Source organism: Ochotona curzoniae, unplaced genomic scaffold, assembly GCF_017591425.1.
Source record: "Ochotona curzoniae isolate NIBS_2020 unplaced genomic scaffold, NIBS_Ocur_1.0 contig_3520, whole genome shotgun sequence".
NCBI classification, from domain to species: domain Eukaryota; kingdom Metazoa; phylum Chordata; class Mammalia; order Lagomorpha; family Ochotonidae; genus Ochotona; species Ochotona curzoniae.
The window spans coordinates 17,286,807-17,308,139 of record NW_024465894.1 but is presented as its reverse complement, the minus strand read 5'-3'; the positions used below and the strand labels follow the sequence as shown (position 1 = coordinate 17,308,139).

At 54.3% G+C, this 21,333-nt stretch overlaps 1 protein-coding gene and 1 long non-coding RNA gene across 3 annotated transcripts in view; both read right to left on the bottom strand.

Moving 5' to 3' along the window:
* Window positions 1-3,758: 3,758 nt before the first annotated feature.
* Window positions 3,759-21,333, bottom strand: part of LOC121157440 (tyrosine-protein phosphatase non-receptor type substrate 1-like) — a 32,912-nt gene continuing 15,337 nt past the window's right edge. The window contains exons 3-9 of one of the 2 annotated variants that reach the window (XM_040981710.1): window positions 20,207-20,563; window positions 16,636-16,956; window positions 15,786-16,124; window positions 13,383-13,490; window positions 11,187-11,211; window positions 6,051-6,090; window positions 3,759-4,351 (exon numbers count right to left, since the gene is read on the bottom strand). In XM_040981710.1, coding sequence (XP_040837644.1) covers window positions 4,088-4,351; window positions 6,051-6,090; window positions 11,187-11,211; window positions 13,383-13,490; window positions 15,786-16,124; window positions 16,636-16,956; window positions 20,207-20,563 — 1,454 coding nt within the window. In that variant the 3' untranslated portion in view covers window positions 3,759-4,087. The remainder of the gene's footprint in view (window positions 4,352-6,050; window positions 6,091-11,186; window positions 11,212-13,382; window positions 13,491-15,785; window positions 16,125-16,635; window positions 16,957-20,206; window positions 20,564-21,333) is intronic. The other variant, XM_040981712.1, reaches the window with a different exon arrangement.
* On the bottom strand, window positions 13,927-14,855 carry LOC121157443. The gene is made up of 2 exons (XR_005884022.1): window positions 14,120-14,855; window positions 13,927-14,088 (listed from the first exon to the last, which is right to left on the bottom strand). It is a non-coding gene; the product is annotated as an uncharacterized LOC121157443 (long non-coding RNA).

The window sequence follows — 21,333 nt, the reverse complement described above, 5'->3', positions numbered from 1 at the left end:
TAGAGAGAACTCAGAAGATATGGTTTTAGTGTCTGGCAGAACATGAGCCAGTTTTACGTCTAACCTAAAAATTCTCTTCTCGTTTTCCTTTGTCAAAATCCTATAAATGCTGTCTTAGTCCTGGAGCCAGCTCACAGTCCTGCCGCCTTGCAGTCCTTGGGCTCCTCCTGTGTCCTTGTCCCTGCCTGCCATTGCCTCAGTCTTGCTTGTCCCCATGAGCTCATTTGGGTGTGGCCCATTTTGCTGTCAACATTGTGTCCTCAGACTTTTGCACTGGCCAGAGAATGCGCACATACTCAGTATGCAGTGGGAGGAGCTTGTGCATGTGTGACACCAGATTCTGTCTGGTTTTGAACCTCGGGGGGCATGCATCTTCTTTTCTTTTTAAAGATTAATTTCTTTGAAAGACAGAACTAGAGATTGAGAGAGATGTATCTACTGGTCCACTGCCCAAATGTTGGGACTATGTTAGAAGACGCAGGCTGTGACAACTGGGCATGGGAAGCTGGTAGGCGCTGCCCCTCAGGGAAAGTGGGCGGGCCTCCGTGTGCCCTCCCTGGGCAGGACATTGAGGCTCGCTGTCTTTGCATAAGGGAAACTTTAAGGAGGAACTTGACCAAGGGCAAATGCTGCCTGGCCCTCTTAGTCATGCAGGTCTGGGCCGTGGAGAAGGGAGCCCAAGTGTTGGATAAGAGAAGCACCCCTCATCTCGTCCACACCCCGACACTCTCAGGCTGAAGGCTGGGAACCTGTGGAGTGCTTGGGCACGACCAAGGTCCTGACTGCAAGATGAGAGACTTGTCCGAATTCCAAAAGTTAGAAGCCTCTGACTACACAGATAAGGTCTAGGGCGAGGACAAGTTCCCTGGGCTTGTGGGTCTAAACTGAACCCAACCAACCTGATTCAAGATAACACTGGGTGAGGCCAGGCTTCCCCCGCCTTGACTTTCCTTCCCTGCAGAATTGGCACAACCATGGCCCTCCAGTAGTTAGAAGTGAACGAGGCAGTAAGAATGACAAGGTGGGACAGGCAAACTCTCTAGTTTCCAAGCCTGGTTCTGCCATGGAACCGTGGGGAATGGCTTCTTACAGGCGAGTGTCCGTGTGCTCACCTGTAAGCCACACAGAGCTCTGACTTATGGTGGTGGTGGTGGTAGGACAAGTTAGTGTTTCTGGAGCACGTGGCACATCCCTTGCCCTGGCTCTCGCCGTTGACGTTGTAGTCAGTTCATGGTGTACGGACCGTTAGCTCTGCGGGTGGACATCAGGCACCCAGGTCAGACAGCAACTTCATGTCTTATCACTATCACTCATCAGCTGTGCGACCCTGCATTAAGTTGCACCACTTCTCTGTGCCTTGCGTGTTACACATCACTGACCTCATCAAGTTCTAAGGTTCCAAACACAGTCAGACCACGTCAAGTGCTGACACGCAGTCAGCACGAGATACTGTTAATGAGCTGTGGACACACGAACAGGATGGTGTAATTAGCACTGTGAATCTGCTCTTGGCAGGGGGTGAGGGGAAGAGGGCACTAACATCCACTGAGCACCTGGCGTCAGTCACACTTGACCTAGATTGTGTGGTGAGGAGGAGCACCTGGTGGGAGGGGCAGGCAGAGTCGCCTGTGGAGGATCCATGCAGGAAGCAAGTCCTACAGCTTGCTGAGGGCCTTCCACCTGCCAAGCCTGGGGCTCAGAACCTACAGTGATGGCACTGGGAGGGGTGTGGTGCTGTCCCATCATGCAGAGGAGGGGGCAGTGAGGTGTCTACACTCCCACAGCCGCAGAGCGGCAGAGCCAGGTCCACACGTGACTGCCTGCATGCTTGCGCCAGCTGTCTGAGCTGGAGGAACTGACGTTTCATGACCATCAGCTGGATCCCCAGCCCTGGGGCCACATCCGCTGTTGTGAAGGACTGAAGTGGACAGCCAGCCTGGAAACCCCCAGGACAGACACACAACAAGAAGGACACGCACACCCGAGGGAGTCCCTGTTACCCAGAAATCTTTATTACAAAAATATTTTGCAAGCCAAAAAGTTTAAGTTGCAACTATATACAAAACGGGGCCTGTTTCCTTCCAGCGGTCTTAAAATAAACTCCCCAAACCACGCTCCTTCCGCAGTGTTCCTTCAACCTCTTCCTCTTCCTGGGCTTCCATACACAAGGTGCAGGGACTCTCCCAGGCTGTCGGGCGGAGGCGAAAGCTTTCTGTCTTGCTTGGTCTTCTTCCCTTCATCCCGCCCCCCTCTAAAAGTGAAAAATAAAACAAAATGAAAATGGCACCAAGAAAACCTTCCTGGAAAATCCTTTGTGTGTACATCATACGCCCACGTGTGCGCATGCACAGGCATGTGCTGTCTAGAAAGCCGCAGGGAGGGAGATGATGTTGGGCATGGCCTGAGCAGGTGGCTGGGTCCCTGTGGCTACTTGCTCCCACTGAGCTCTGGCCTCCGTGCGTGAGTGGAAGCTGCCCATCCGACTGGCTGGCTGGGTTAACTTGTTGCGGCGGTGCCATGGTGAGACCTGCCAGGCCTCCCCTGTGAGCTGGAGTAGCCATGAGCAGAAGCTGGCTTCTTGCTCTGACAGCCTGAACGGAATTCTTGGGCATTGTGCTATGGGGGGGCTGTGAATCTTGGTGCCCAAGACAGAATAAACAGGGGCCTCTAGTACTGCGTGCCCTAAGGCCCAGCCAGGCCTCACACCCAACACACAGGGCCAGAAGGTAAGAAGGTGGCAGCTTCTGCCCAACCTCCTGAGACAGGGACGGAAAGTAGACTGGCCCTAGCTCTCAGCAGCACAGCCCTGGTGGTACCCGGGACCTGGTGCAGTGTGATCCCGACAGGGTGTGAGAGCCCAAATGGGAGGCTCTTCCTTTAGCAATCCATTTGCAGAGCTGGAAGGGGAGGGTGCTGCAGTCTGTAGGCCAACACTGCAGGTGAGGGATGGCTAGGAGGGCATCACTGCCCCCTCCCCTCTTTACAAATGAGCAGACGGAGGCAACAGCTCTGGCCAAGACAGAGAGGTGGCCTGGAGACCCCCTGGACTGGTTGGACTAAGCACAATGGGGCTGTGGAAAGCAGCAGCACACAGCTTGGTGGGGTCATGGTCAAGTCCACAGAGTGGCCAAACAAGCACTCCCTCCTGCTACTCAGGGCTCTGGAAGGCTGTGATTTTGCTGATTTTGCCGTCAGAAAAAAATCCCTCTAGGATGACAAACGGCGACACCTCGGACTGCACAAGATCTGACCATGAACATTAACACAGGACAAAGAGCAAGGAAAATGCTGCTCCAGCTTCAAGAAAGAAATAAACAAAAACAAAAAAACAAAACCAAACCCAAACGCAACAGCACAGATCAAGTTTTCTAACAGCTCAGGTTCAAAATTGCACGTTTCACATTTCTCAGTAATTTACAGGCGTCCCCAGCGAGTTGGTGCTGAGTTAGTGCTAGCTGCAGCGAGCAAGCTCAGGTTGAGAAAGGCAGGGTGGGGCCGCGGGTCCCTGGGGAAGTGCGGAGGAGCCCCCCAAGAGGGGATTTTGTCTTGAGGTCCTTTGGTGGGGGAGAGGAGCTGGGGTGTTCCTCGAGGGATCCCTTCTTCCCCAGGGCGTGTGGCTCATCCGCTGGGGGAGGGCAAGCCTGTTGCAACCCCCTCCAAGTATCAGTTTTGTTTCAGCTTCTCTGTGGGTGGGGCCAAGAGAGCTAAAAGGAAAGATCTCCCCTGAGCCACTCACTGGGGAGGGTGGTGGAAGCTGGCTGTTAATTTCCGCCCCCTGGAAGATCAGGTTTTGTAAGATGCAGGTCTGTCCAGGGCCCCCACAACCATGACTCAGACTCACGCTCTGGAGGACAGAGGCACGGAGAACTCCAGCTTTGGTCCATCTCATTGACTAATTCAGCAACTCCAGTTTCCAGTATGTGGCAAGAATGAGGGCCATGGCTGCCCTGCAGAGACAAGGGCTGGGGACAGAAGAGCCCCACCGCCCGGCCTTCCGGGAACCTGGGCTGGCTGTCCACATCATGGCTGCTCCATGCAGGACAGGAAAGCTCTTGGGGACAGGCCCAAGAGCAGCCGGAAGTCCCATTCACTTCCTCTGCACCTGGACGCTGGCGTACTCAGAGAAGGACTGCTCCGGCTTGGGGGCGGGCGGCTTTGGGGTGCGGTTGAGGTGCACCATGTCCAGGTCAGCATAAGTGAGGGTGTCCTCCGAGGTGACCGGAGGGCCGGTCTGAATGCTGGCATATTCTGTGTGGTTGTTGGGCTCGGCAGCCCTCGGAGCTGTCTTCTTCCCCTTGGGCAGGTTGAGGTCTGCGTAGGTGATGTCATTGATGTCGTTGGTGTCCTGGATCTGAAAAGAGAGGGGCTTCCCCATTAATGGGGTGCCATGCCTCGGTCTCCCCGTGGCCCACCCTCAGGGTCCCTGTTGTCTGTTGAAGGCGTCCTGTCCCCACTTCCCCTGGCATCCATGAGAGACCAAGACCACTGCCTGCCAATCACGATGACACTTCTTGACTCAGAACTCTGGGCCTGAATCTTGTCCTGTTTTCTTGCAGAGGCTTTAGGCAATTCATGTAACATCTCCAGGCCTCAGTCTCCCCGCCACAAGAGTGGGGAGAATGACAGCGTCTCCTGCCAGTATTGCTCTGAGGCTCCAATGAGCTAAGCCAGGCCCAACACTGCAAACAGAGCCTGGCATGGACTGTGCTGCTTTCCATAAGGATTAGCAACCCCTGACCACTTAGCAAATCCAAGTATGCCCCTCATGTGCGGCTCAACGCCTGCACCTGGCATGGGTGCCGTGCTTGCAACTTTGAGGTGTCACACGCTAGCAGCTGCCGACCTCTGTCCCCAGGGCTTGTGAGTGCCACAGTGTCACATGGATGCCTCACTTGGGCCTCACTATAGCCCTGCCTGGAAGAAGTTAATTTACAGGTAAGGACACTGAGACCTGGGGCAGGGACTCGATTTGATCAATGTCACCCCAAGTCTATCGGGTGGTCTTCCTGCATGACTTCTCGGTCTCCAGTCTGCACACACTCACACAAGCTCCTGTGCAGGAAGCCCCAGGAACAGGACACAGGTACCTGGTGGGCACTGGCGCCTGGCACTGGTACACCAGGCAGAAGGCCGCCAGGCCCCCAGAAATGGGGTTGTGCCTCTCCTGCTTGCTGTCCAGGTCCTGGCAATGAGCAGGGTTCAGCAGATGTCAGGGAACAACTCTTTTCACCATCGTCCTTTGCCCCAGAAGGTTCCAGGAGGAAGACCACTGGCAAAATAACCAGGAAGAAGGCCTACCTCCCTCTTGACTAGAGGCCCCATGTCCCTGGGCTGCTGCAGCCAAGGACAGCAGAACAACCCAATGAATGCCTCCAGACACCTCTCCCCAGCTCTGTGCCTTCAGCCCATTAGCAGCAGAAACAGGGACAACTGAGGGGGCAACATGTCAAGGACAGCTGTCGCTTTCCGGCTGCCGGCTTCAGAGTAGGGCCTGACACCACGAGCCCTCTGCTTCTGAGGTCTGACAGTGAAGCAGGCCCGTCCATACTGCCTGCAAGTGCAGGAGAAAACCTACTCTGCGAGGGCGGGGGGGGGGGGGGGCGGTCCTTGTGTGAGGTCACCAATGACACAGTGCAGACTGTCAAAGCAAAGGCACCAGGTTGTTCTGGGCTGTTCTGTGTTGGTGCAGGGCCACGGGAGGGAATGGGCTGGGGCTGTAGGCGGAGGGGCTAGCCCAGGCAGACGCCTGGAGGCAGGGAAGACAGCATTCCCAGGAGCCAGGCTGGGAATGTGAAGAGCATCCCGTATAGCTGTGCAATGGTAGCGTGGAGTAGAGGACACCGCCACAGACACCCTGGGACTGGAGCAGAGGGTGGGGACAGGCAGAGGACTTCTGGGGAAGGAGGAATCTAAGGGCTCCTCCGCCGTTGCCGCCCTCCCGCCCTGGGCACTGAGTCTTAATTTAGCACGGCGATCTGCAGCTCCAGCTGACAGCAGGACATCACGCCGCCGGGCTGTCCCCAGGAGGGGTGTCTCACAGAGGACCGTACCTGGGTTATTTCTCTGGCGTTCTTCTCAGGCTCATGCAACCTAAAAAGGAAAGAGACATGCAGATAAAAATACCCTCACTATCTCGAGTGCTCATGCAAATTGATAAGAATAACATTTAGGCTTCACTTCCTAGCGCTGGGGAGGACAGGGCTGAATGCCTCCTAACAGAAACGCAAGCAAACTGTTTGAACAAGGAGGTGGCTGTTGCTACAGAGGGATTGTAAACAAGGTGATGGTTATTTCTTGACCTGCTGGGTTGGCAGGGACACCATCTTTCCAAACCTCAGACTCAAGTTTAGCTGAGGGTAGGGGTTTCGAGAGTTAACTGACAGACTTGATCACTGCTGGCCAGGGACACAGCCAGGGCAAGCCTTCGGGAAAGCAGTGGTCAAAGTCAAGCACTCAGAGGGGTCTTGAGTCCTTGACTTGTAATTGCAGAATACTGGGCAGAACTGGAAGGAGACAAAAGCTTGCTCTACTGAAATTCTTGTTATTGGGGAAGCGAGGGGGAGAGGGGAAGGGATGGGGAAGGGAAGGAGGGCTACATCTTCCGGCTCTGACACTTAGGGTTGGCTTAGGAAACTGGGATATGCCCGCAGATAAAGATTTTTAAAAATGTATGAGATTTTAAAAACTTGCAAAATGATTACATTAAAAATGATAAGTGGGAAAAGCGGCATTCTCTGTAGGTGATTTCAATTATGAAAGATGTGTGGATAACGCCAGCAGGAAACAGCAAGATGCTAACAACAATCACGATCTTCGTGGGTATTTTCTTCATTTTGGTTTCTCATATTCTCCAAATGTTCTATATTATAAACATCTATGTGCTACTGCTACTACAAGGAAGAACATGGGACCAGCACCGTGGCTCAGCTGGTAACACCACCACCTGAGACACTGGCACTCCCACATGAAACGCTGGTCCCAGTCCTAGCTGCTCTGTTTCTGACCTAGCTCCTGTGCCTGGGACCGGCAGATGGAAAACCTCTCTATCCCTCTGCTTTCCAAATAAATCATAACAAAATCATTATAATAATCTCATAATAAAGGAGCAAAGCCAAGGTGTCCTGTTTAATCAAAGAAGCATTCGTGTACCTGGTTCTGTGCTCAGGGGTAATGGCTGGGCTTAGGAAGGCTCATGGTCAGGGTGATAAGCAGCTGGACAGGGGTCACAGAGAGTCTCCAGTGAGCACCTCAGGATGCAAGCCTGACTTAGGTCAGGAGTGAGCAATGGGGCTTGGTGCAGGGTTACTAATGGACTTGGCACCAGGCTTGGCTCAGAGACCTGCCATGTGGACATGCCTCTTCTCGGCCACCGTGGCCACAGCAAGAGCTCTCCAGGCATGAGGATGGTTCTGGGCGGAGATTCCACAGTCCTGCCAGGGGCTCCCCACAGCCTATCTGCCTTAAGTCCAACTCATCTCCCTGCTCTGAAGGCCTGGGTGGTTTAGCTTGTGACCTTCTCCAGTTAACCCACCCACCGGGTATTCCCAGAGGGCGTCTTAATGCAACACACTTCAGGCTTCAATACCAGCCCTGGATGACTCTGTCCCATCTTCCCTCCAGAAACCCTGGCATAACCCTTCAAGATCCAAGTACAATGTTAGGCTTCTCTGATGGTGCCAGCCTGGATGGGCTACTTTTCCTGATGATCTCACAACTCCTTGCACATTTTCATCTGTGGCTTCTGCAGCTGGCTGTCTGCCAGGCTGTACCCATGGGGAGAGGGGACTCGGAGGAATGCTGGTCAGACTGCCCCAGGGCCTTTACACCCTCAGCCCTCCCTGCCTGGTCATCTGCTTTACCTCTCCTCTTCCCTCAGCTCTTTTTTTTTAAGACTTCTTTAAAAATCTGAAAACCAGAGCTGCAGTAAAGCAGGGAGAAATAGAAATGATTACCTGGGTCACTCCCCAGATGGCCACAAGGCCACAAGGCCAGGCAGAAGCCAGGAGCCAAAGACCTCACCCAGGTCTCCCACGTGGGCAGCAGGGGTCTAAAACCATCCTCTACTGCTTGGCCCTGGCCATCAGCAGGGTGCTGGATAGGAAATGGAGCCGCCAGGACACAAACCACTGTCTACATGGGATGCTGGCATTGCAGGCAGGTCTTTACCCACTACAGCACAGCGCCGGGCCCTCCCTGCTCCTATTGTAAACCATCATTTCCTGGAAAAGCTTCTCCAAGAGGCCGGGTTCTGTTCTCAGAATACGAGATCCTCTTTCAACTGTAGTTCTGACTGTCCCATTACCCACGTTGCCACATCCACCTTCTCCCATATTTCCATCTCGGCCAGCGTCACCACCGCTGCTTCTCCCATGCTGAGGCCAGTGCAGGAGTGTCCCAAAGCTCCTCCCCTCACCCTCCAGCACTCATGGCAAATCCACCAAACAGTACCAAGCAGCCACTGTCACCCCAACCCTACTGGCTCCCCAGGTTCCTCTAGGCCACTCTGTCTTCACCCCTACCACACATTGAAAATGTAGAAACAGTGGGTGCTGGCATGGAGGTACAGTGCATAGACCTGCTGACTGTGGTGCCATATGGGCATCAATTCATGGACTGGCTATTCCAAGTCCCATCAGTGGCCTGGAAAAGAAGTGGAGGATAGCCCAAGTCCTTGGACCCATGCCATCCATATGGGAGACCTAGATGAAGCTTCTGGCTGTGGTCTGGCCCAGAACTGGCTGCTGCAGACACCTGGGCAGCAAATTAGCAACTTGAAGACCCGCCCCGCCCCCCCAAACACATCTGTGGTGACTTTCAAATAAATACAACTCTTTGAAACACAAACATCACCTTGGGAGTAGTGTTATAGTATCTTTCACTCAGAAAGCTCGGCTCTCTCACCATGCCTGCCACGGATTCCATCTCTATCCTGAAGGTGAGGCCCGGCATGGCAAGGTCGCTGCCCCCTCCCTCTCTGGGCTCCAGCTGCCCCAGCCTCCTCTTTTTCATGTTCTCGTCCAACTGTCCCTGCCTCGGGCTGGGCTCTGGCTCCTCCCTCTGTCTGCTCCTGCCCCAGATAGCTCGGCAGCTGCGGCTGGCCTCCCTTCAGCTTCTTCTAAAGTGCCTCTTCCTCAGGCAAGCCTTCTGAGATTGCTCGCTGCACTCTGCTTCCCAGCTGTGCTCCATCCTGTTATGTGGCTCTGTCGGTCACTGCATCGCATCACTTCTGGATCTTATAAGTTTCTTCTGTCACCTGTCTCCCCATGGCCCGTGGGCTCCACATGAGGAGGGACAAGGCCCATCTCACTGACCACTGAGGCCACAACACCTGACATGGAGTTGGCACACTGCCCATGCTCTATAAGCTTCTGTGGAATGAAGGGGCAACCACATCTTCCACTGGACCCTAATAGCCAGGAGGCCAGGGCTATTATGTCTCCTGTCCCTCCCCCCTGGCGAGCTTGAGAGCTGATAGATCTCAGCTGGGCTCAAGATGTGTAAGAAAAAGAGTCCGGGAAGCCCCGGATACTCCAAGAATAAATGCAGCGAATCTCTGATAAGAAAGCGTAGGATGGCTGAACAGGTCCAGGATAAGGCAGCGATCGGAGTTAGGCGGACCCCAACAGGCCAGACACTGCCTTACCTTGGGCACCCAGAAAGTCATAAGCAGCCAAGTCCACCGCTAGCCCCTGCAGGGGGCTCCCAGTAGCGGCCCCTTCTGCCCACAGCCCTGCACACTTGCTGGGTGTGTGCCTATCCCACAGGCCAGCATCCTCTGGAAAAGCATCTGATCGCAGGGAGCTCATGCTGAGGCTGGGAAACCACCAGGCCTGCGTACTGGCACGCAGGCTGAGAGATGAAAGAGAGCGAGCGTTCCCATGGCTCCCTTGACAAACTCACTCTGGAAAAATAAAACCCAGGCTGAAAATGGCAGCAGAAGAGGCGGCAGGAGCTGTGGAGCCGGGGCAAGATCACCGGAGACCGGGGCTGCGGCTTCACATCCCCAACCACATCACAGGGACTGTAACCCACCGGTGAGGCAAGAGCCCAGGTTTGCGGTTTGGCCACGAAGCCTCCGCTCTTAAACTTGCCCCAAACACAGAGTGAGCAGAGCTTCAAGGGTGGGGCCTGGCACCCTGGGTCGGACCCAACCCACCTAGTATCTACTGCGCATGCCCAAGCATGAGATGCCCCGCTCCACACAACAGGGCTAGCACACAGGGGCCCTGGCAAGGATGCGAGTCACCCAGGCGCTAATTGACAGTGAAAGCACAGGGAGGGCAGGGAACATGCAGGCGCTCCACCAACAGCGCCATGATGGCTGCTGTCAGGATGATTTACTGATGCTGCCCACTCCTTCCAGAAATATCTTGTCATGTTAATCAGGATAAGAGATAAGAAGCAACACAGGATTGGTGCTGGGGCATAGCAAGTAAAGCCACCGGCTGCAACGCCGGCATCCCATAGACACTGGTCTGGGTCCCAGCTGCTCCACTTCCAATTCAGCTCCATAATAACGTGCCTGGGAAAGCAACAGAGGACAGCCCTGCTCCCACATGGGAGACCAGGAAGAAACTCCCGGATTAGGTCTGGCCCAGCCCTGGTCAATGCGACCATCTGGGGATTGAACCAGCAGATGGAGGATCTCACTCTGTCTTCCTGTATAACTTTGCCTTTCAAATAAGGAAATAAGTCTTTAAAAATATCTATGATGACAACAGAAAAAAAAAAACAACACAGAACAAAATAAGACATTTGCCAATGATGGAGTTTCAGGAGTCAGAGGAGAGGTGGTTGCTCCAGTGGTTAGGGGTCGTATTTGTGCCTTTATTCACACATCTGTTCATTCAGCCTTTACCACTCTGGGCACAGTGCCATGTTGCTGCTAGCTGTAAGTGTGAGGGACATGGGCCCTGACATCAAGAGGGCTGGGTTATAGTAGGGCACAGGTGCAGAGGCTCCTGAGGGGCCCCAAGATGGATCACAGGAACCCCCTGACCCTGGGGGACACAACCCTCACAGCTGAGCTCACAAGGAAGTGCGCGAGGTGACTAGGGGCTCTCCCTGGCCATCCTGCCAAGAACTCGGCACAACAGGAGGGCCCACGCACACGAGCAGGGGCAGTGGCTGATGTGCAGCACATTGGGGGAAGGGATGATGACAACAGTGATGAGGAAAGCACCTACCTTGTAGAAGAAGTGGAGCCCTTGGCTGGAAGAGAAGAGACACGAGTCAGTTGCTTACCCAGGAATATATTTGTGCCTTTCACATTCTTACTGAGGGCAAAGGAATGGGTGAAATCAGACCTGCAGAACCCAGTTTAGTGGGGGGAGGGGGTTCTCTTGCCTTTCAGGTCCTGCTGCTCCCCAACTCCCAGGAGTCACTCATGGGCCTGCAGTACCCACACCTCTCATGTAGCCGCATACCTTGCTGCAAGTGCAGGGCCCAGGTGGGGCCCTTCCCTCCAGGGGAGCAGCTGTGAACCCTGGGCCTGCCATTGGCCCACTTGCAGGGTGACCCAGGGTGGGTTGTGTCCCCTCTCTGAGCATCTAGACCTTGCAGGCTTGGGCTGGGTGTCCATCAATGTATCTCTCACCATTTCCCAAACTAGCAAGCATTGGTTTGGCTCAGAGACTTAGTGCCAAGACAGATGTTGCTTAACCCATCTTACAGAGAAGCCTGGGTAGGACATATCACATGGTTGGGCAGCCCCGTTCAGGGATGTCTGATTAGAATGGAAGGAGGCAGTGTGCAAAGGGTCCTGAAGGAGGTCCCTGAGTTGGAGTTTCAGCCCCACCACTTACCAGCTGTGAGGTGTTGAGTGAGTTCCTAACCTTCCCAAGCCTCAGTCTTCTTGCCTATAAATTGGGATTAGGTACACTCCTCCAGGGGCAGGCGGGGGTGTTAGTACGGCAAAGCATCACAAGCAGTGTGTGCAAGAGGGAGTGCTGCTGTCACTGCACGTCCCCATGTGAGGGCCGGGCTGTGCGCACAGACTCATGCTCAGCACTGGGGTGCTGATGCCAAAGCCTCAGTAACGAGCTGGCATGTGTCAAGAGCCTGGCGTGGGTCTGGGGCTGAACTTTGGGAAGCATGGCTGGGGTCTCATGATGGTGCTATCACTAATGCATCCTCAGAGTGCCCTCCCATGCGTGTCTGCAGGGACTTTAGGGCAGCTCTGGCAGAACAGCTGGAACCTTCTGCAAAAAACAGGCCTGACTCCAGCCTCCCAGGCAGAAAGCAAGGGCTCAGCCATGTTCTCAGGGCAGAGTCCTGCTGGCCAGCTCAGCAGGGAAGGGGACCCGGGGCAGTGGGGGGAGGCCGCAGAACGGAGGCATCACTACAACAGTTTCAACAGCAAAGAGAACAGGAAAGAACCAGCTCCAACTGCATACAGGGTGTGTGTATGTGTGTGTGTGTGCGCCCACATGTATGTACATGCTGGGTTCAGATGTATTTTTATCACATGGTGCAAAATTGCCTCCTGCAAGAGAACATGCACTGACTGAGGTCCTGGGAGGGGTCAGACCATCATTTCACAAGCACCTATTTGCATTTCCTAATGATCCTGTTGCTTAATCCATTTTATAGATGATGAAATGGAGGTTTGTGGAGGCTGAATATATGGTATGGAGGATATGCAGGGGTCTGGAAGCCTGGGTAGCCTAATTTCAACATCAGAACCCTTGTCATGATACTGTTCCCACCCCCAACACCCCACCCTGCACACCAACTCCATACTCAAGCATGCGTGCAAACGCTCACACACATGCACATAAACACGGGAAAGCTGTTCTTGCTGAAGACGTGTACTTCCTCCTGGGGAATCAAAGGCCATGCACCTAGCTCCTATGAGAGGCTTTTGGGGTGGCTTTTTCTGGGCTCACAAAGAATGCTCAAAGGAGTGGACATTCATAAGCACTTGTCAGGTGCCAGGCCTTCCTAATGTTTCATGTTCAGGGAGGCCTCCCAACAACCCTGGCAGGAGGCGGTGTCATCAGCCCTGCTCCTGCCCAGCCTCCAGGCCAAGGGTCCAGCCCTGACCACTGCACACGGAAGAGCCAAGTACAGCTGGCTCCTGGTACAGCTCTGCTTCCCCTGAGCTGGGTAGGAAGAACCTCCAGGTCCCCTGGTGCTATCCGGGCTGCTCCCTGCTCCTCAACTTGGGGTTGGGATGGGAGCCAGGAGGCAGAGATGGGATGGTTCATCCAGATACCAACATGGCAAGGCTGCCAAGAGCAGCCCTGGCATTGCTATTTCTGATTTTCTGTTACTGAAAGTCACTGATTCTCTTAGCAGCTTGTGGCCACTGCCTCTGAGCAGGACAGCCCAGGACAGGGAAGGGTGGGGGAACTCTTAGGGCACAGGAGGGGAGCACTCACCTTTTTTCTGTTTGATTCTGAGAAGGTAGAGGGCTGCCATCAGCAGGACCACCAGCAAGGCACACACGACACCCACCACAATGAAGATGCTCCAACTGTCAGGTTGGTCTGGAGACCACACAGAGAAGAGACCTCAGGCATGTACATCAACAACAGAGAATTTGAGACCCCTACCCCAGTAACCCACCACCTTGCAGGCAGTGGAGGCAGCAGTGAGCACCTGTTGGCTGGGGCTGCATACCCAAGCACAGGCATACAGGGTCTGCAGCTGCGTGCCTGCAGGCCCCACCCAGCAGGGGACCTACGAGGATGGGCTGCAGGGCAAAGGTTCACTGCTGAGGGCTCAGGAGGAAGCCCAGCACAGGATGTGGGCAGGGATCTGCTTCCTGAGGAACCAAAACCTGTTCCTTCTCACCTGGAGAAAACCACAGAGCGCCCCCTGAAACTCTGAGTCAGCAGGTGTCCGGGTTTGGAGTGGTAGAGGCCGGGATGGAGGGGAGTGGCACCAAGTGGCTGCCCATTGGACCCTGTCGCGTCCTTCGGGCTGACCATGCGCTGTGTAGGGCCACAGGTACCATGTTTGGCAGTCAGCACAGGAGGTTGCACCGTGACCCCTTGGCCAGCCCGAGAGCACAGGACCCTAGCCTGAAGCAATGCCCTGAGCTACTGCTGTGATCTTAGGCTATTTTCTCCCCAAGGATGCTACCTCTGGGTCTCCACGCTCGGAAACAATCTACATCTAATTGGGATAGCTTGGTGGGTTCTCCAGTTAATCACTTCTTCCGCCCTTCCTGCAAGTATTTATGTTGTGCCTACTGTATGCTGGGCCCCCAGCTACAGTGCTGAACTGGGGACAAGCAGGACCCCTCCCAGCTGAAATTAGAGCCCACAGGGTCACAAACTTACCTCCTTTAACATCGCCCTGAGCCAGAAGGGACCCAGAGAGACGCACTGACTTTCCCAAGGACACACAGCAAGTCTGCCACACAGCCAGAATGAACACCTATGGGTCCTATCTCCCTCTGCAGCCCAGGGGACACCAGAAGGCTGCTTCAGCACACCGAGGATGCACTATGGTAGAAAATAGTCTCCATTCCAAGTCCACTGTCAAGGTTGTGCCATGGCATGGTGGCATTGAGCGTCTGACTGCCTGCTTCACTTCCAGGAGGTGCGATACAAGGCTACTGCACCAGTTTATGGGAAAATGGAATTAGAGCCAAGCCTGTTTGAGATCCAGGCATAACTTTTTCGTGATCTACATTTCCGGCATCTTTGGAAGACCCTGTGTATGTGTGGATTTCAGCATGACTGACACTCAAAGAAACTCATCTTTTTATTCCACTTGGCACAAACTTCTTGGAGAACCCAGGTGTTGCAGGAAGGGGCACTGATAAAATGACACTGAAGAACCTAGATGTTTTCTGCCTTTTGTAATTCCTGCCTTAATGGTTTGGCTGGGGCTGTGAACTCCAGGCCTGATAGTCTACGTGACACCCATGACACCCGGCAGGACACCTGGCAGGTCATGTAGGCAGACCACTCCTCAGGAAGAAGGTACCTGGTGTTTGAGAAGATCCACCTCTCATCAATTTGTACTTTTTAAAAGTTGTTTGCTTCAAACTCACCAATAGAAGCCTGCTAAATCATGACTGTATAATTAATAGCCTAATATGTATAAATACGCTGGGCTGTTCAACCGGGGGCTCAGGCTCTCTCTCTCCTTGTGTCCTCCCTGCTGATCCTGCAGCAGGCTCAGCTGTGGCTGCCCCTCCCCTGCCCAGCCCTGCTGAGGTGGGGGAGATGGCTGGGAGACCTAGGTTAACCTGAATAAACCACCTTTATGCCTTGGCACCGACTTCAGACTTGATGATTTTCTGAGGATTTCAAAATCTGGCACAAAAATACTGTAACACCCTCTTTCTCTCTGGGAGAGGAGCTGCAAGCATGTGCTTGAAACAGGCTTGCCCTGTGGCCAGGAAGTGAGTTCCACAGTGCTGCTGGCCACGGCACACGATGCCCATGGCTACAAGCAACCAGAACACCCTTCTTCCTCCCAGCAGGACAGCCTTGCAGTGGGACACAGGAGAGAGGTTAGAGGTTAGAGTGCACTGGGGACACAGAGGAAGGAGCACCTGCTAGGGGAGAAGGCATGAGGGAGGACTTTGAGAATGGGATGGACATGCCCCACCCGCACTGTCACACCTGTTTATGCCAGAGGGCAAACACAACCTACCCCAAGTGCCTAGCCTTGGAGAGAGGGATTTGGTGGAGGGTAGCTGACTTTAAAACTCTCCTTCATGTTTACAGACTTCTAGATAATTCTACAATATGTATGATTACTACTTTCAACATGAAAAAAAAAAAGGGGATGATGAACCAGGCCAGCTGGAGGAATGGCCTCACCCTTGCTGGTATTGGTGTTTGAGTTGGGCTCCTTGGGCTGGGATGAGACCTGCAGTTTGTGGGTTTTGGTGACTGCCGGTTGCCCATCATGCTCCACTTGGCAGGAAATCACCATGTCCTCCCTGTGGACAGAGTTGTTCACCAGGATCCAGCTTGTGCGGTTGTAGGTCCCGTCCTTGTTCTCCACCTCCGTCCAGGATGCCTCTGGCCGGGACACGTTTCCATTCTCCAGCCAGGTCAGCCGCATGCTCTTGGGGTAGAACTTGTCCACGTGGCATGTGACGTTCACCTGGGTCCCTGTCCCCACGGGCTGCTGTGTGACCTCAATGTTGGGGGGAACTGAAACAGCACGAACAGATGCTGGAGAGGAGGGGCGGAATGACTGGGCTCCCACTGCCAGGGTGAGGGCACCCCTGAGACAGGCCAGGCATGCAGTAGGCACTCAAACAGGAAGGGACTAGGCACATGAGTGACGTCACTACACATGGAGAAGACTGAGACAGGGAGCTCCTATCAGGGTGACACCAAGTGATGCAACAAGCCCAAATCCTGGAATCAGGTGGAACAGCCTTGCAGTGATGTCACAAGCAAGGGCCTTGGCCCACACAGGTGCTCCACTAGAACATTTTGCTACCAGTAGGACGAGTGAGTCACCTGCCTAGTGCTTGGCACATGGCAGGTGCTCAATGGCAGCTGTCACTGAGAGGACAGGAAGTGACCAGCACCCCTAGGTGCAAGGTCAGTGGACAGGGCTTCTGGGAATTGGATGCAGCAACTCGGGCTCTAAGCAAAGCCGGCAGGGACAGGCATGCTGGCCAGAGTTGGGCATGGGCAGGGGCATGGTATCTACCTCGGATGGTGTCAGACAAGTTGGCAGTCCCTCGCAGAAGAGGCCCTCCCTGCAGCGTGACGTGGGCCACCTCACAGATGACCTGTGAACGCACGTCCTCATTGGACAGGACCACATGGACAGTGCTGGAGACATTGTAAGAGACGCTCTCTCCTGTGGGCTCCACGCTGGTCTGGAAGGCTGAGAGCTCGTTCCCGTTCTTGAACCATCTCAGGCTGATGTTGCGGGGAGAGAAGCCACGGGACTTACAGGTGAAGTTCACAGTCTGCTTGGTGGCCGCCCTCACTGTGGGGCCCAACACCTCAGGTTGGGAGGGTTTGGCTACAAAAGGAGCATTCAGACAGGAAATAGGATCATGGAGACCGTCGTGGCCACAGGCAAGGAATACGAATGTCACATCTGTAATCATTCTGGGAGGCAAGCCCTTGTTCTGGTTCACAGAGCGGAGTGAGGGGGTAGACGCTCAGGGTCTGACAGTGAGTGAGGGGCAGGGTACTCTGAGTCCCAGTCCTTCCCTGCAAGGCTTGACTCCCCAGCCCTGCGCAGTTCTCTCTCTCTCTCTCTCTCTGATCACTCTTCCCAGCCGCAGCCCCTGAAAATCTTGCACACTTTAGGGAAGGTGTTTCCAGAAGCACCTGCGGGGCAGTGGCTCAGCACTGCTGCCCTCAGATGCGGCACACCACAAACTCCCTGTAACCTGGGTCTGGCTTCTATCCAGAGCTCTCCCTGCAGCGATTACCAATTCTGCATTTCCACAAACATTCCAGCAGGGCCCAGACTTGTGGCCCCTTGGGAAGGGAGGGGAATCTCCTGTTGAGCCCATTGTGAGTTGAAAACAAAGGTCAGAGATCCCAGAAAGCAGAGGTGGTTAATTTCCCAGTAGCTCCCAAGGGCCAGGAACCATAGGCCCTAGCAGGCAGAACCACTTTGTGTCCCTACAAGCACACACGATGTGTGGGTGAATTCCAAGAACCTGGGCAGCCCTCCCTGCAACCAGGTCCTAAAGGGATCTCCACAGCGCTAATGATCACCCAGTGCATTTGCATATATGCATATTTAACCTTCTCTGCAACACCCATCAAGCACATTTGAGTAATCAGTCAACACTGTTGTGAGGGGTGGTTCAGGTTAAGCTGCCATTTGCAACAACAGCAGCAGCATCATACATGGGTGCCAGTTTGAGTCCTAGCTCTCTGTTTCTGATGCAGCTCCAGTCTCACACACCTGGGAAAACAGCAGAAGGTGGCCCAAGCACTTGGATTCCTGCCATCTACATGGGAGACCCAGATGCAGCTGTGGCTCCTGGCCTTGGCCTGGCCCAGTCCTGGCCACTGGGGTCATTTGGGGAGTGAACCAGCAGATGGAAGATACCTTTGTCTGTTTCTCCCTCTGTCATTTATTTTGCCTTTCTAGTAAATCTCTCTCTCTCTCTTTTTTCCTCAATGGTTTTCCTTGAAAAAGTATGTGGATAACAGACACTACAGTCAGCACTTGGAATCTGTGGATTCCATAGAGAGTCCCCATCCACGGCTCCATAGGCTATGGAGAAACACTGTGCCACTGTATGCCAGGGACTGGAGCATATTTAAAATGGACACCCCCCATCTAACAGGTATCAAGTCATAACTCTAGTCATCATCTGCTAAGGAGGTCCTGGGGCCTGATCCTGGCTGCCAACACCAAGTCCAGTAGCCCTATAAGGTGCGAGCCTGGGAAAAGTTGGAAGGGACAACATGGCTGGCCAACAGTACATAGGTGGTAGAGGATTCGGGGGCTCATCTATTCCCACGTGGGCTGATTTTAGCATCTCAGTTCTTACCTTTCCAAAGCCCCCAGTGTCTTTTTCTGCCCAAAATTGGTAAAAAACAGTACTCTTGTAAGAATGAGGAGGGATGCAAGGCACAGAGGCTAGCATACAGGAGGTACTTAATAAAGAACAGTGCGACCATGCACAGGCCTCTCCCGGTTCTAGAGCTGTCTAGAGCTGTGGCAGGTAGGCTGGGAATAAGCAGAGGCATGGGAGGAGCCCCAGTCCAGGCCTGGCAGCAGCCTGACACCCAGCGGGGACAGGAGCAGGAACCACCCAGGGAGGACTTGCACTCTTAAAGATCCTTAGAAACAGTCTGGCGAACTGGCTTGCAAAGCCCCAGCAAGCTCACAGGTGCCTTAGGTGCGCTAGTACCAGGCAGGAGCATGGATCCTGCACGGCCCTGTGGGCTATGCAGGGGACAGGTCTGTGGCTGCAGGCAGGAAGGCACCTGTTGGGCTCCTGCTGCTCAGACACAAGCAGGTTTAAGACACTGAGGCTGGATCTGAGCAGGCATGGCCAGGCTGTGTGTGGCATGGGTCCCTGACAGACTTCGGGGCCTCACCAGGGCTGCCCAGGCTCCTGCTATTCTGAAGCATCCACACCCTCAAAGTGTTCTCAGGCCCAGCCCCAGGGTACCACCATTGTAGGGGTGGAACCCTGCTTCTCCTCTGTGGCTTCAGGCTTCTGGACCCTGGTTCTGTTCTGGCACTTTCTGGTGTAATTAAAATTTGAGCTGCCTAGGCCCTAAGTTTTGCCTGGTCTGGGATTCTAAAGTGCAGAAGAGTTTGAGTTGGGAGTGTGAGGGGAATGGGGCTGTACTCAGGGAGCTTTGAGGAACACCTGCAGAGCTCTTTGTCTCCCTGCCTGGAAAGGTGATGGGTACGTGGGGTACAACTGTGGCCCCCCTCACCACTGCCTACCGATAATGCTCACTGCCAGCCCTGACCCCAGTGTACCCAGGACTCTGGGCTCACCCTCTGAGGTCCTCACCATACCCAGGACAGTGGCCATGCTCATCCCCATGCCATGGGTAGGGAAGTGGAAACCCAAGGGAAGCCTGGACCTGCCCAGAATCACACACCTTGGCAACTCCTGGATTCAGGAGTGCCTGCTCTATGCTGAGGACTTCCTGAGAGGATCCCAAATTTGTCCCACCCTCCAAAAGGAGCCCCGGGTTATCAGCATTTCACAGATGAAGAGTCTGAGGCTGAGAAAACCCAGACCCTGCCTTCATCATTCATGCACCCTGTGGGTCATTCCCCTTGCTGGTTGTGTTCCCACGTTCCTCCCTGAACTGGGCCTGCCTCATCTGGTCCCAACACCAGCCCTCCCAACTATCCCAGTTCAGGACATGATGCCATTGAAAAAGTCCTGCACCTGGCTCTACCCTTTCTTTCCAGGGCATCACCGGGGCCCAGGGTACGGCCCTGAGGACTCAGTGCTGGAGAATCTCCACACACCTGAGTCCTGACACACAGTGTCCCATGTGCAGCACCTGCCTGCCTTTGCCCAGGGCTCCAAGGGAGACTGGACTATGACAACACCCAGTGTGTCCCAGGGGAGCCCAGCACATAGTAGGTGCACCCCAAGCCTGCTGCGTGAAGAGAGGCCAGCCCCACCAAAGGAATGCTCTCCCTGAAGCCCCAGGCAGGCCTGTGACCCACAAGTCCTTCTAATTGTCAGTCCCTACTGCGGGAGGGAAGCCTTGCAGAATGGTTGGGGGTGGGTAGGGGCAGTTTCTCGTTATTTCCCAGTACTCACCTTGCACAGACACCTGAGTGCCCGGTCCAGACTTAAACTCCTTATCCGCAGTACCCTCTCTCTGCCACTTCACGCAGTAGTAGGTCCCGGTGTCTGCTGTAGTGATGTCACTGATGCGGATGGAAAAGTCCATGTTCTGTCGCTTTGTGGTGTCTGAGATGTTTGTGACTCGGGGGTACTGGCCTCCCTTAAAGTCAAAGATCATCTTCCGGTCTGGCTCAGCCCCCCTGAACCAGTATATGGGTCCCACGGGCAGCAGGGTGTTTACGCTGCAGCGCAGGATCACCGAGTCTCCAGCTGCCACCGACACGGACTTGTCAGGCTGAGTCACCTGCAGCTCCTCCTCTGCTGCCACTGTTGGGGGAGGAGACAGAGAGCTTGTACATGTGCATCAGTAAGACTCACCAACACAGCTCATATTCAGCACTCTGCACATATCATCTCATTTAACCTTCTCATGGGCCTGTGGACTGAAATGTGATGAAATGAACAAACTGAACAAACTGAGGCACCCTGAGTGCTGAGCCCTTGAGACTACATCTATGTCTGAGCTGGGCAGTGGGATTCACATCTGCATTTATCAGCATGAAGTAGCCCTATTCCTAAAAGAGGGAGCAGCCTGGGCAAAGGCATGGAAGTAGACAGTGGCCTGATAAGTCAGGGGCTCCCCAAGGCACTGGCATCTGAACCTGGCTTGGCTCAGGAAGCAGAACTTGATCAGGGAGGTTGAGTGCGGCCTTTGTGTATTGACATGGAAGAAAAAGTGGGCCTGAGTCAGGGTTTGGAGGCTGACAGCTGTGAGACCTGAGGCCATCTCTCAGGTGACTGAGATGCCCCCAGGACCTGCACCAGTGTCCCCAACCATGGCAGCTGTTGCGCAAAGGGAAGCATGACCTCTGTAGGCCTCACAGCCCTGGCCCATCTGTGACACAGTAACACAGCTCCTGTGAGTCCAACACTACCAAGCTCCAGGAACAGCAAACGTGCTGGGGGTCGGGGAAGGACATGTCACAAACAAGAGTCCAGTCTTAGAAGCCATCAGATCTAGTTTGAAACCCTGGCTTACCCATTACTCCCATGGGACCCTAGTTTCTGCACTGGTTTTAAGCTTCGGTTTCTATATCTAT